The following is a 14,518-nucleotide window of genomic DNA, read 5'->3' as shown; positions in this document are numbered from 1 at the left end:
ACAAATGAAGATGCTTTGTGGGAGTTGGGACGGGAAGTCCCCATCTCCCTGCTTGGTGTCAGGTGTCCTGCTCAGCAAGGCTCAGATGGGCTGACCCAGTGCTTGTCTTCAGGACAGGGAGGCCCGGAGCCCAAGAACCTTCCAAATGGCGAAGAGGAAAGGAGTTGCAAACAGCACAGCCTTCACCCTGTGCTGATCCCTCTAAGAGATTAGCAGCTGGAATAGCCCTTCTCAGTGACCAGCCTCCTCCCACAACACCGTATCATGAATATGTGTGCTCTCAACTGAGCGCTTTTCCTAAAGACTATAGGGTTGAGATTTTAGAGGTTCCGGGACTTGGCAAGGAAACCTCTGTCTGCATGTGGCTATGTCAGGAAGAGGAGAGGCCCAGCAGAGTCACGGAAACAATAAGCAAGCTGTGCAGTATGGCCATATGGGCCCATTTTGTGGGGTAGACCTGCCATAGGCACTACTAAAACAGAAGGCCCAGACCCAAGGAGGATGGACCCCTGTTGTCCTTTTAGTTGGGAAGTCACTGCCTGACTCTGAAGTCACTGTCATCCTGGTCGCAGCCCTGGAAGTGAGACAGTGGTTCTCTTTGGAGATTGGCTGAGTTGGCAGCTCAGGCCCTGACTAACTCCATCCCTTGGAGCATCCCTGTCTACAGTACCCCCATTGTCCACATGTGGGTTCAGGCAAGACCCTGACTGGCTCCTGCTGTGGCCTACCACCCACCCTACCAGGTGTTCTTGAATTCATCTTCCTGGCTCCATTCCCGAGACTTTGTCACAGAGTGTGGAGGTTCCTTTAGTTTCAGTTTCTCTTGCCAGGGATGCTAAAACAGTCAATTTGGCTTCTGGCCCTAAGTAACCTGGGCCCTAAGTAAGTTTAAGAACCATTCCCAATCCTCTCTTCCCAGACTACCTCATATCAAGGCTCCAGCTGATCTACATCTGCCTTCCTTTGCCGAGAGTAGCCTACCCTATAGGCCCAGGGCAGGTCCTACCTTCCTGACAGGTCTTCTGCATACTTGAAGAAAAGTCTTGCTCCTTAGGACCCTACCCCTCCTTGTGCCTGGCAGAGCCCCTTGCCTTCCACCCCAGCCCTGTGTTCTGAACCCTACTTGTGGGTGGGCAGCCATGGAAGAACCCCTCTCAGTGCCAGCCTACCTGCTGGCCTGTGCCCCACCTGTCTCCAACATGGTGGCTTCTAGGCTTCTTTCCACTGCAGACTCCTGTTACCCTCCAAAGCGGAAGGCCTCCTCTGGGCTTCAACTCTGTCAAGGCATGAGCCTGTTTGTCCAGGTTGGTGTAGACTCCAGCTGCAGGGTTCCTCAACCTTAACACTATTGACATTTTGGACTAGATAATTCATGGTTGAGGATAATTCTTGGTCCTGTGCATAGTAGGATATTTAGTAGCATTCCTGGCCAGCTAAATGCCAGTAGCACCCGGTAGTCAAATCAGTCTGGATAACCAAAACTTTCCAGACATCACCAGATGTCACCTGAGGAGAATTGCCTCAGTTGAGCCCCCCTGCTCTGGATCAACAATCTCCTACTGACATTTGTCTCCATCTAACTCTGACTCTGTTCCCTCTGTGTCCATTGGCCCCTGGGCCTTGTCTCTTCTGACTTGGTTTTGGTGTCTGTCTCACATTCTTCCTCTGTTCCCCAAACTCTCAGGACTCCTATTGCCTCTGTGAGATCTTGTGGCTGCTACACTGGATGGAACAAGACGTGTAAAGCTCCCAGCATGCTGCCAGGCACGCAGGAAGCACCTGAGAGTCAGTCACCCTGCTGCTGTGGGGAGGCGCTGGGGGGTGCCTCATACAGTCACATCTGACTTTGTTCACAGTTGGCCACAGTTCCACCCACAGTCTTGCAGGCCCAGGCATGCTGGGTGGACCAGCCTCTTTCTCCGTCACCATCTGACTCTCTCCTTGAGTGACTCATTCTCTCCTTCCATCCACAGTGTCTCTTTCTTCCAGCTCTCAAGCGCACAGCTGCCAGGGCCAGAGTGAGACCCCACCCTTCACAGAGCCTGGCCTACCTACATCAAGGCCAACAAACTTCCCATTCTCTGCAGGGACCTGGCTGCTGGTCTACAGCTGTCTAAAATGGAGCAGGAGCTGATGCCTCCTGGCCTTTCTCCCCACAGACACCCAGATGTGCTCCTCACACTGGTGGTGTGCAGCATGAGACTTCCTCAAGGCGGGGGGGTTCTAGTGGCTCATGTGCCTTGGTGGGTTTGTGGGCTGGGTGGGCCCTGACCCCAGAGCCCAGTTCACCGGGTCTATCTGAGCTGTGGGGTGTGTGAGGCATGGGGACTGACCTGTGCTCCACTTCTACCCCTCCTGGTTCTGCCTTTGGTGTCCCTGGCACCTGCCAGTGGGCCCCAGCCCTGTCCACCATGTCCTCCATGAGTCCTGAGTCTTTTGTGAGCGGCGTGGTCCGTGTGCACCTGTGTGCACGTGTGTGTGTGCGCGAGGGGGCACAGGAGTCTTGTCTCGTCTCCGTGCTGTGTGGGCAGATAAAGGTTGGCCTGTTTTTACTCTCTCTGTGTTTCTCCTTGTCTTTTTTTTATTCCCTCCTCATCCTCATCGCACTCTGCCATCAACCCAAACTCTCATCTCTCAGATCAGCGAGAAGGTTGGTCCTTTTCACTTCTTATCCATCTACAGTTCGCCCGTCGACGGGATATTCCCGTCAGTTGGGACCAGCAGGCTTGGTCAGCTCCCTTATACTCACTCCAGCTGTGCCTGCCCGCCAGTCGGCTCTGCTTGTCATTGGGTCGGCAGGCAGGCAGGACCAGGGATGGGTGGGCAGGTCCCCTGCCCTGCATGTTTCTGCTGCTTGAGTCCCTGATGCACCATGTGTCTGCATGTCCCCTCAGCCAAGCTCCCCTGTTGGGAGTGGTAGGGCAGGCATGGCGCATGGCACGAAACTATGCCCCATCTTTGCACTTGGGCCAGGCCAACTGTCTCTTTTTCAGGTGGTTGGGGGAGCTGTGGTTAGGGGGAATTGTAAAAGTTATAGTGCTTGACATGTACTGGGGGCCGTGGGTCCTTCTACAACCTCCTCACCTATATAGAGGCCATGTTTGCCTGTGTGAAGTCCAAACTATTGGTAGACAGATCAATCGGAGATCCCCTAGAGATCTCGCAGCACAGGACAGAAATCCTATAGTGTCTGCCCTGTGCTTGAGGACCCCAGAGCCCTCACCAAGGTTCAGTGAGGTAGACCAGGGCTAGCTGGTCTGAGGCAGAGGCCAGTGCAGATCTGCCTTGGACTGTCTATGCACAGGGCGTGTGGCATCATCTTGGCTCACTGAGGAAGTCTCCTTTTTTGTTGCCTTTCCTCTCTCTAGTCAGATCGATTTTAAGGTCATCCTACCTGCCCATGCCCTCTGCCCAAGCCTTCCAGCAGCCCCTGTGTCTATCTGAGGGTGGAACATAGTTGGCCCACCAGCCAGCTAATGATCCTTAGCCCCTGGTACTGGCTGTTCAGACCCAAGTTGCTTACTCCTCGAGTGACTGATCAGTCAACCACAACTTGGCAAGGCCATGTGGGAGCCTAGAAATGACCCCTGGGTTGGCCTCGTGTTGGGAAGGGCCTTCTGGAGACACCCCAAGCTCATTCCAGAGCAGTTCACTGGGGTTCAGTTTTCAGCTCTATCCTTTGAGTCAGATCTCCACCTCCAGAGCTGGGCTAGCAGTCATTCACGTGGCATATGGTCCGCTGGGTCAGTGGAGGCTTTGGGGATTCAGGGCAGAAGCATAGGACAGCCTGATTGAACCCCAGGGAGCAAACAGACCCAGGTCACCTGGTCCCCTCTGCATCGTGCTCTGTGGCTCGAGTTTCCTCAGTGAGGGAGACGGAGCCCGTGAAGAGGAGGACTGCAGCCTGGGCTCAGATATCAGCCCTGAGCCTCCATCCATATGCACTCCTGAGCTCTGGGGCATTTCAGTTACACCATTTCGCTGACCAGGCGGATCTGCCAGGGCGTTCAGAAAACAAGCATGGACAGACAGCCTAGCCTGCAGCCACTCTGGCCCTCCACACCCCTTCACCCCCCTCTGGGTTCTTTGTCCCTTCCCTTCCCCCATCCCGATCCCTACCCTATGGTCCCACCAAAAATAAGCATAGACACAAATATTTAATGGGAAGGAGAAATGAGTTTCTAAATATTCCGGGGGGATTTGCCGGGTTGGTAATTTGTTTGGTGCTGATAATTGCATCTTACATTTTTCCAGCTTTACTTAAAACTGTGTGCCGGGTGCGCCAGCATTTAATTACTGCTCTGCGGCAGCCACAAGGTTATTTATTAAAGAGTTATTTTATCTTGATACAGTGGATCCTGCCCCTTATCCCCTCCTTAATGTTGTGTTATTTTCATCAGAGAAATTTCCCCGAGTGAATGCAGATTGCGGGGCTGCCTCCCCCTGCGATTAGGCTGTCACTCCACTGAATGCTGATGCCTCTGGGCGCCGCACCGCCCTATTATAGGGGGTTGTCAGTGCAAATAATTAGACTTAAAAGTTACATCTGAAATATAATCCAGAAATGGCAGGGCCCTGTTTTGGAAATTGTCTATAAAATGTCAGCACTAAGGATGCACGGGGAACAGTAATAGACCAGCATTGTTGGAGCCTGAGATTAGACCCTAAGTGCATTTTTCCCAGCTCCCGTTTTTCCTTCCCTGCTGTTGCTTCTGTCAATAGACTGAGACCAGGGTGAGTCCTGCCTCTTTTGGAGGCCTGCGCTTGTGACAGCAGGAGGAGGATGGTGGGGTCGCTGCAGCGAGGCATCAGCCTCTCCTGGCTTTGGCATAGGAGTGGCTGTCTGGGCAGGTCTAGGACCAGGGCCATGTTGCCACTTAGGATACCAGGAGGTTGTTTCTTGCCCCTCTTTTCCCTACCCTTCCTCTTAGACATGCTGACCTCCCCCAACACTCAGGGAAGAAGTGTCTGAGCGCCAGGAAACTGCATTCCAGGATTCCTTGTGTGACTAGAGCCTGGTGCCCTTGTGAGAGTAGAGCTGGTACTCCCAGGGGCCTCTGGGGTTGAGACCCTCACTTGGTGCTAGAGATCATCCTAAAGGTCACATCCAACCTCACCCTCATCCTGCAGTTTTTCCTGCTACCTGGAGGGGAAGTTTTTCCTGCATCCAGAAGGGGAAAAATAAAAACAAAACCATTCTTAGTGTTATTTCCTGCAGGGGCTCAACTTTCTGACAGTGGATGGAGTTGGAAGCTTTTGGAGGAGTGGCCCAGGGGATTGATGTGATATCCAGGGCCAGTTTTCAAGGTCTGCATTTGACCTGAAGACCCTGTCCTCCAGGGACTGTTTGGGGGTAAAGTCCAGCCAGGTTTCCCGGCTGTTTAGGTTCAGGCCCAGGGTTTATTGGACAAGGCCCTAAATTCTTCTTTTGGAGCTTCTGTTTCAGCATCCAGGGACCTGATCCGGCCTCAGTATTCTGCCACTGACCAGGGTTGAGCTTGTGCCATGACCTCCCCCTGGCTCAGACTGTGGAAGCCCCACCCTTATGTGAGCTATAGGTTCCTCTTCTCCTGCCAGCCTCGGCCAACCCTGAAGCTTCTCCCTGTAACTTCCTGGGCCTCTTTTCAGCCCTGTCAGCCAGGGCTCTAAAGGGTGTGAGCTTTTCACAACAAAGACCTACTCTTACTACATATATAAAGGTAGGCATGCCATTTCAAGTATTAGTGTTGTCTGTCCCCTTGTCTGTAATCAGGAGGTGGCAACGTGGGACCCTCCCCACACAGTAGTGCTCAAGTAGCTTCTCCGCAAACCTGTTTTCCTTGCCCCTCAGCAAGGAAGAGATGGAATAGACACTAGCCAGGAGGACAGAGACCTGGTCAGCCTCAGCTGCTCCTCTGTGCGGACTCCTCCCCTCCTTGGCAGGCCTGGGCCTGGCCTGCACACAATCCTCCCTGTCTATGCCTCACCTTCCAGCACCCACCCCTGGGGGTGGCTCTGGAGCCCAGGGAGTGCCTGCACCCCAGGCTGGCGACAGCTCTGTCTGTCTTTTGGCCTCATCTTATGCCAGTGGAAGGACTTGCTAAAAGGAGACTGTGTGTTGCCGTGGGGCACTTGCCAGCCACGCCCCAAACCCACCTGTTCTCTACCCTGAGAACATGCAACATGGATGGTGTCATCATCCTCCGTGTGGACTCTAGCATTAGAACAGATGACAGAAACCCACTTACACCAAAAGCAGGACAGGGAGTCTCTTGTGTTGCAAAACTAAAAAAAGGTAGTAGATTTGATGTTGGACAGGGCTGGAGCCAGGTGTTTAAACAGTTTGGTCAGGCCTTTCTCTTAGCTTTATTCTTGCTGTTGTCTTCTTTGTTCTCCAATAAATTTTCCTATGTGTTGGGAAAGGTGATCCTGGCCTCTCTGAGCTTAACTACCTTCACAGAGAAAGTTGCTCTTCTGACAATCTGTGCAAATGTCCAAATACTGTTTCTTGTTAGGCAGATCTGGGTCACACATCCCATATACCACAGATAGGAGCTGAGATGGCTCACCTGTTGAAATCGGGAGTGGAGCTAGGGGTGGAGCTCAGTGGTAGAGTGCTTGTCTAGCACGTGTGAAACCCTGGGTTTGATCCCCAGCACCGGAAAAAGGAATACAAGGTGCTGATTCTGGGAGAAGGCAGAACCCTGGATGTCCAAAAAACACTCTGGAGACTTCCCATGAGCCTGGAGACAGACCCAGCCCACGAGCTGATCATCAGGGCCTGCTCTGGGAACTGTGTTGCAGTTCCGCCTGGAGGACTCGGATAGAGGCATGCTGTGGAAGGAGTTGAAGCAGATGCTGAGCAAGATCTTATCCACTGGCAGAGAAGCATTGGGGAACCATGCAGGATCTTGCTAGGGAAGTGGCCAGTTCATGCTAGCTGCCTGTGAAGGGCCAGTTGGGGGCAGGCAGAAGATGACATGGCAGTGGAGACTCCACTCCCATTACTTAGGGAGAGATACTAGTGGCTTGGTTTTGGTGGTGGCAGTTACCCATGTATTTGGAGAGAACTAAATAGATTTGAATGATATTTTAAGCAACAGCATTAACAGGACCTGGTGACTTGCTGAATGTCTTGATTCTGGGCCTGTTTGATACCCGTGTAGTGAGGTCCGAGGTGGGATCTGGTGGTCTTTGCAGTAGCTTCCAGCTCGGATTCTTTGGTGTGGGGCTGGATGAGGTACTCCTGATGTGGTACCACAGGTCCTCTGCATGCCTGGGATCCCCAGAAGGATCCTCAGAGACCAGTGCTCTCAGTAGTACCCTCGAGTCACTTAGCTTCATCGCCTGCCTTCTCCAGCCCTGTGTGTAAGGGTGCCCACGTAGTACACACCCAAGCCTCTGCCCACCAGCCGCATGACCTGTCTGCATGCCAAGCATGCCATGCATGGCTAAGTCTTGTCTGCCTTCCCTCTCTCCGCATGCTCCGAATGTCTGCCAAGCTTGCAACTTCGGGGGTGGTTCCAGGCTGCCTTCTGGACTAAGCAGCTCAAAACGACTTCTGGCCAGGAGAGTCGAAGGCTGGAGGTGGTGGCCAGGCACAGCCACCCTCCCCCTTGAGACCCTTGTTCACTGGCACAGAGAGCCGTCTGTTTGGCGCCCTCATCATGTTACTGCCATCGTCATGCCCATCCTGCCCGCGGACCACGTCCCTGGCCCGCCCCAGACCCTTGCCCTGGCCTAGCCCTCCTGAGAGGCAGCCCCTCTTCTTGGGTCCCAGGCCATACCGTGAGCACAGCCAAGGCCTGGCAGGTGGTCACCCACTTCCTTTTCTCTTCCTCTTGGGCCACAGCCTGGAGGTGGAGGCAGTGACTACATAGAAGGAGGCCGTGTTACTCCCAGACTGACTGACCCTCTGCCCTGCCCCAGCCATGCTCCAAGGACCCTCGTTCTAGGGCCTGGATTTCTCTCACTGGTGCCCCAGCCAGCCCCTCAGGAGACACATGGGGAGGTGGGTCAGGAGCAAGCAGGGGCAGTCCCTGGTGGACAACCTGGGTCATGGTCCTGGCCAGCTCTGGACCTTGTGCTAAATCCTTGTGTGACCCTGGGCAGACAAGACTTTTCTGGGCCTTGGTTGCCCAGGCTGTAAAATGGGAGCTTGGTTGTGAGAGCTCTCTTATAGGATACTGTGTTCCAGACAATCCTTGAGTGCGGGGCTACCTCTAGCCCCAGTGCATGGTGGGAGGTAGCAAGCCAGGGCCCAGGGATGGCACCCCTCCTATTTCTGAGTGTGGGCTTGGCTCTGACAAGGAGGACTTCCTGGATGAGGGGCCCCTGCCCTTTCATCCACCCCTGTATCCTGCCCGGTCTGTGAGTGCCTCTCTCCCTCCTCCCGCAGTGCGCCGCGTGGCTCCTCGTTTCTCCATCCCTCCCAGCAGCCAGGAGGTGATGCCAGGCGGCAGCGTGAACCTGACTTGTGTCGCGGTGGGTGCACCCATGCCCTATGTGAAGTGGATGCTGGGGGCCGAAGAGCTCACCAAGGAGGATGAGATGCCAGTGGGCCGCAACGTGCTGGAGCTCAGCAATGTTGTGCGCTCTGCCAACTACACCTGTGTGGCCATCTCCTCGCTGGGCATGATCGAAGCCACAGCCCAGGTCACAGTAAAAGGTGAGTGCAGCAGGTGCTCTGGTGGCTGGTGCCCTGCCCTGTTGCAGAGGGTGCTAGGAGACTCTGGTGTCCGTGTCTGTGGCAGGTGAGTGTGAGCTGTCTGCTGCGGGCACAGCCAGGGCTTAAGAGGATGGCATTACCATCTCCTGAGTGCCCTGGCCATGGGGCCTTCTGGGTTCTGGGAAGGAGGGAGGGGTTTCTGTTATCCATAACCTAAATGAGAATAGCTAGCATTTCTGGGTGGCGGTATCAGTATCATGCTAGTAACCATTTTATTTTGCTTTGTTTTTTAATTTCTCTGGGAGATAGATGCTCTTATTAGCCCAGTTTTCCAAGTGAGAGAATTAAAGCACAGAAAAGCTATGTCATTTACCTAGAGTCACACAGGAGGAGAGGACAGAGCAGGAATGTCAGCTGTGATGGTCTGAATCCACAGCCCACCACCATAACCACTACATAGTGCCAGACCCTGGATCAACAGTTTCCCAGGGCTGGGGAGATAGCTCAGTTGGTAGAGTGCTTGCCTTGCATACACAAGGCCCTGGGTTCGATCCTCAGCACCACAAAAAAAAAAAAAAAAAAAAAAAAAAAAAAAAAAGCTTCCTAGCAGGAAGGTTGTGGGAATAGCAGCCAAGCGACAGGGAGTAGGTTCACTCTGCCAGGGGCTCTGGGCATAGGCACATGTGTATAACACATATGTAAGGGATTCTTTCTTGGTCTCTCTGTTTCTTCTCTGATCCATTCTTTATTCTGCCACTTGTGTGTTCTTTTTAAAGATATAAACCAGTATTCTGTCATCACCTCCTCTTTTGAACTCAGAGCCTGTGCATGCTGGGCAAGTGCTTTACCACTGAGCTATACCCCTAGCTCCATATCACTTGCTTTTAAGAAAGAGATACAGCTTTCAGTGGCTTCCATTGCTCTCAGGATACAGATCGAGATCCTCACTATGGTCCACCAGGGACTGCTGGCCACCATGCTTAGCACCACTGGCTGCATAGACACATGCTGTTCTCAGTGACCTCACACCCCAACCCAGCCCTTCCTGGGTCCATCTCCCACTAAGGCCTCAGCCCTGTGAGACTTCCCCTTCCTTGTCACCCCATCCAAGGAACTTCCATGGGTTCTGAATCTTAGCACTTTTGGAGGGGAGGTCATACTGGGGATTGAACTCAGGGGCACTTGGCCACTGAGTCACATCCCCAGTCCTATTTTGTATTTTATTTAGAGACAGAGTCTCACTGAGTTACTTAGAGCCTCACTTTTGCTGAGGCTAGCTTTCAACTCTCCATCCTCCTGTATCAGTCTCCCGAACTGCTGGGATTACAGGAATGTGCTACCGTGTTCAGCTTTGAGCACCTTTTTCCTGCTGTCCTTGCTTGTGGTTACCATCATCCTGTTTGTTGGTTCTCTCACTGGAATATAAGCTCCATGATAAGGAAGGATGCAACAGCATGGCATTGTGGCCCCAGGGCAGTGCTGGCACTTGGTGGGTACTTTTGTTATTCTGTGAACAATTTGGACCTGGGACATACTTGGACCAGGGCATGGGGCCTGTTGGAGCTAGTAGCGCCATCACTCAGGGTACATCTCCTTGCCCTCCCTCTGTTGCACATACTTACCACCAGGTGAGTGCAGGTGAGCAGCAGGGGCAAAGCTCTGCTACCGAGTCTGGATGCTTTACATCATGGGACTTCAAAGGTCCCTCACATCACTTCGGGTCTGTTTGTTAGATGAGCTGGATGGGCCTGTGTGGGACTCCAGTATGAGTCTCAGGCATGACATGTTACATACTAAATGACCCTAGGCCTCTGGGAGCAGGCCTGGCTGCAGTCCCTCCCCAGGTGCCCTCAAAAGTCACCTAAGCTTTTCAGGCCATTCTAAAAAGTGGGCCATAGGCTGGTGGCCACAGTAGGTGCTCTTGGATGATGCCAAAGGGTATGATTGGTTCCTGGGGTCATGACCTTAGGCAGCCCTGAGTCATCTGCTTTGTCCCCAGCTTTGCCGAAGCCTCCGATTGATCTTATGGTCACAGAGACAACTGCCACCAGTGTCACCCTGACCTGGGACTCTGGAAACTCGGAGCCTGTATCCTACTACGGCATCCAGTACCGTGCCACCGGCACAGAAGGCCCATTCCAGGAGGTGGATGGTGTAGCCACCACCCGCTACAGCATTGGCGGCCTCAGCCCTTTCTCAGAATATGCCTTTCGTGTATTGGCGGTGAACAGCATCGGGCGAGGGCCACCAAGCGAGGCAGTGCGGGCGCGCACGGGTGAGCAGGCACCTTCCAGTCCTCCCCGTCGTGTGCAGGCCCGCATGCTGAGCGCCAGCACCATGCTGGTGCAGTGGGAGCCACCTGAGGAGCCGAATGGCCTGGTGCGGGGATACCGGGTCTATTATACTCCAGACTCCCGCCGCCCCCTGAGTGCCTGGCACAAGCACAACACCGATGCAGGGCTCCTCACCACTGTGGGCAGCCTGCTGCCTGGCATCACCTACAGCCTGCGTGTGCTTGCCTTCACTGCCGTGGGCGATGGCCCACCCAGCCCCACCATCCAGGTCAAGACACAGCAGGGAGGTAGGTTGGGGTGCCTGCTGGCTGGACAGCCCCCTACAGAAGTGGGGTGAGCTGGGACTGGGGCTGTGAGGTTGGGAGTGGGTAAGGGAGCCATATTCCACACTTGGGATGCACGGCGAGAGTGTGAGAGTGAAGCTTCCTTCCCCTGGGCACCCCTGCTGCGGGGGTGTGGCAAGGCTGACAGTGCCTGGGGCTGGGTGTTGCAGTGCCTGCACAGCCTGCAGACTTCCAGGCTGAGGCCGAGTCGGACACCAGGATCCAGCTTTCATGGCTGCTGCCCCCGCAGGAGCGGATCATCAAGTATGAGCTGGTATACTGGGCAGCAGAGGATGAAGGCCAGCAGGTGAGCCACAAGGCTGGGAAGGGTGCAGGGAGGAGGGGGAGTTTGATTGACTCACCCAGGCAGGATTTTTATGGATTCTGTGGCTCGTGTGGGCATAGCCCCTAGGGTTTCGCTTTGGAGCTTTGTGACTCACGTGGTCCGCATAGTTCTGTGGGCTTTGCCACTCCTGTGCTTCGGGTCTGCCATTGGATCTCCTAGGCTCTGGCTCAAGTGACCCTGACACAGCCTAGAGGTTTCCTTAGGTCCTGTGGCCCATGTCTATGAGACACCAGTGGCATGGGTTAGGCTGTACTTTCCTTGGAGAGTCCATGGGACCTTGTGCAGAGCCAGTCCTGGAGCCACAGTGTGTCCCAGAGTGCGGGTTGCAGCCTGTGTGGGGAGCAGCGCCTGGCCTTTGAGTCAGAACAGTTAGTGAGTGCTCCCTGCTCTTCCAGCACAAGGTGACCTTCGACCCCACCTCCTCCTACACTCTAGAGGACCTGAAGCCCGACACACTGTACCGCTTCCAGCTGGCTGCCCGCTCAGATATGGGTGTGGGCGTCTTCACCCCCACCATAGAGGCCCACACGGCACAGTCCAGTAAGTGTCTCCTGAGGCCACTGCCTTTCGTTCTTGCTGGGGGGAGGGGGCACAACACACACACCCTTCCCTCTTGACCAGGTGTGTGGTCAGCTCTTTTGGGTCCAACTCTGGTCTGGGCTCTTAAGTCTGGACCCCAAGAATGGAACAGGTAAGTGTCCCTAGTCTGTATCCAGGTGGTGGCTGTCCCCCCGCTCCCTGCCCAGCTTTTTGACCCTCACCTCCCCCTGCACCCCCTCACCCAACTCAGGTAAGTTCTGTGTCTGTGACTCACCTCCATCCTCCATCCCTCTGGGTCACACTAGTGACTTGGTGGACCCACCATGTCCCAGACGTGCTTTGGCGGCTGTCTTCCCTCCCCATGGCCCCACATCTCATCCACCCCACCCCCTTCCTCATAACCTCACCATGAGAGTTACATGTGAGCTGCTGTAATACCTCTGAGCCCACTGCACTTGGGGACAGGTCTGTGAGATTGTGCCTCTGTGACAGAATGTGCCCCATGTCTGTGTGGGACAACTCTCACCTGACACCTGAACAGCATTGTAAGTGACTGTATTCTGCCTGTGTGAGACTCTGTGACAATGTGACTGCATGTGAGATACCACCTGTGAGTGTGTGTGACCACACGTGACCATCTATGTGTCAGTGTACCTTGATGTGTGGCTCCCTGTGACTCTGAGAGTGTGCATATGTGATTTATCTGTGTTCCCACAACCAGAATGGACCACTGTGTCAAGGCTTTCTATTTGATAAGATGGCTGTAGGTGTGACTAGGCATCATGGGACTGAGACAGTGACTACACGTAATGAACATAAACACAGCAGTGTCTGTGAATTCTGTATGATGTGGGACTGTGTGCATATCAACCAGTGGTGTCTAGAGGCTGACTGTGACTTTGTGTTCGTGAATTCATTCTAGAAGTATCTAAGTGCTACTAGGGTCTAGTCCCCACGCATAGTGCAGGCAAAGGTGGAAGCCAGCTGGGGAACAGGAGCAGGGAGCATGGCACCCCAAAGGCTGGGAAACTGGGAGGGCAGGTGGTTAGGGGCAAATGTGGGACCAGTGTGGCCAGAGTGGCTGCTGGAATCATAGCAGTCAGGACCTAGGGACAGAGGGCTGGCTCTGGCTCTCAGAGTGAACAGGGCTGACTGAGAGGAAGCAGAAGACCACTTAGGAGGCTTCACAGTAGTCTTGGCAAAGGCTAATGGCTCAGACACGGTGGTGTGGTGGATTTGAGAGTTCCCTGGGGTGTCAGCTGGCCAGGATTTGGTGATGGGTAGCAAGGTTGGGGACTGAGCCAGAGGGAAGCAGAGTTTCATCTTATTACTGGTTTGTGAGACCCACAAGAAGAGTGCTGCCCCCAGAAGAGGAAGTGGACAGAAGCAGGTTTGAAGAGTGTGCCTTCAAATATCCAAGTTCAAGGTGCCAGGTGCCATCCAAGTATAGGGGTACATGGCAGGGCCTGGAACAGAGGAGGACCTGAAAAGAAAGACTGGAGGTGGGAGGAAATCTAAGGAGAAGTGTTTTGGGGATTAGAAGAAAAGGAAGTTTCAAGAGGTAGACCAGAGGCTGCTGTAGAGTCATTAGGAAAAGGAACGCAGGCCTTCCTGCTGGATCTGGTGGTGTGGAAGAGTGGGCCTGGATGAAAGCTGTGGCATTGTGAGGACCATGTGGGAGGTGAGGAGGTAGGACAGCAAGCTCAGGTGCTGTGAGAAGCTCTGCTGTGAGGGGGACCATGGTAGCCAGAGGAGGCTATGACACTGAGGATGGGGTTTTTATTTATTTTAAGATGGGAAAATTTCGAGCATATGTAAATACTGGGAGAGAGTCAATAGAAAAAAATAAGCTTGGAAAAAGAAGGGTAACTGGTGGAGTCACAGGAGGTGGAGGGAAAGTGAGGACAGAGCATGGCCTTAGTGTGGCATGAGAAAATTGGTGCAGGTAGGTGGGTGGATCTGGTAGCAAGAAATGACAGGAGCTGCTGGTAGAAGGCATGGTTTTCTCTGCAAAGTGGAAGGTAGGGTCACGTGCTTGGAGGCAAACAGGGCTGAAGGTTTGGGGAGGGTGGAGAAGGTTGATCGGGTCCCATGCCAAGTAGCAGAGGGAGCCAGGTAGAGAACAGACACTGGCCATCAGCACGGAGGTCCCCAGGGTGACCACTGGGGAGGAGCTTCTGGGAGGCAGCCTCCATGGGGAGGTGACTTGCTTGTTTGTTTTTTCCACTATGGTGCTGCCTCCGAGAAGGCAAAGAGTTGTACTCTCACAGTTCCGTGTGGGCCATGCAAAGACGGAAAGATGAGGAGGGCCGGGAGTTTGAGATACTGGTGAGAGTAGTGAGCTGGTGACCTTGGGGTTGAAGCTGAA

General features: G+C 54.0%; 1 protein-coding gene across 2 annotated transcripts in view; it reads left to right on the top strand.

Moving 5' to 3' along the window:
- The window catches only part of Ptprf (protein tyrosine phosphatase receptor type F), an 84,285-nt gene that overhangs the window by 44,626 nt on the left and 25,141 nt on the right, over positions 1-14,518 (top strand). For both annotated transcript variants that reach the window (XM_047536466.1, XM_047536403.1), the window contains exons 8-11: positions 8,378-8,647; positions 10,647-11,228; positions 11,435-11,571; positions 12,006-12,150. In XM_047536466.1, the coding sequence (XP_047392422.1) occupies positions 8,378-8,647; positions 10,647-11,228; positions 11,435-11,571; positions 12,006-12,150 (1,134 nt within the window). The remainder of the gene's footprint in view (positions 1-8,377; positions 8,648-10,646; positions 11,229-11,434; positions 11,572-12,005; positions 12,151-14,518) is intronic.

This window comes from Sciurus carolinensis, chromosome 1 (genome assembly GCF_902686445.1).
Source record: "Sciurus carolinensis chromosome 1, mSciCar1.2, whole genome shotgun sequence".
In the NCBI taxonomy this organism is placed as follows: Eukaryota; Metazoa; Chordata; class Mammalia; order Rodentia; family Sciuridae; genus Sciurus; species Sciurus carolinensis.
The sequence above is the reverse complement of the archived record's forward strand: the minus strand, read 5'-3'. Positions and strand labels throughout refer to the sequence as shown.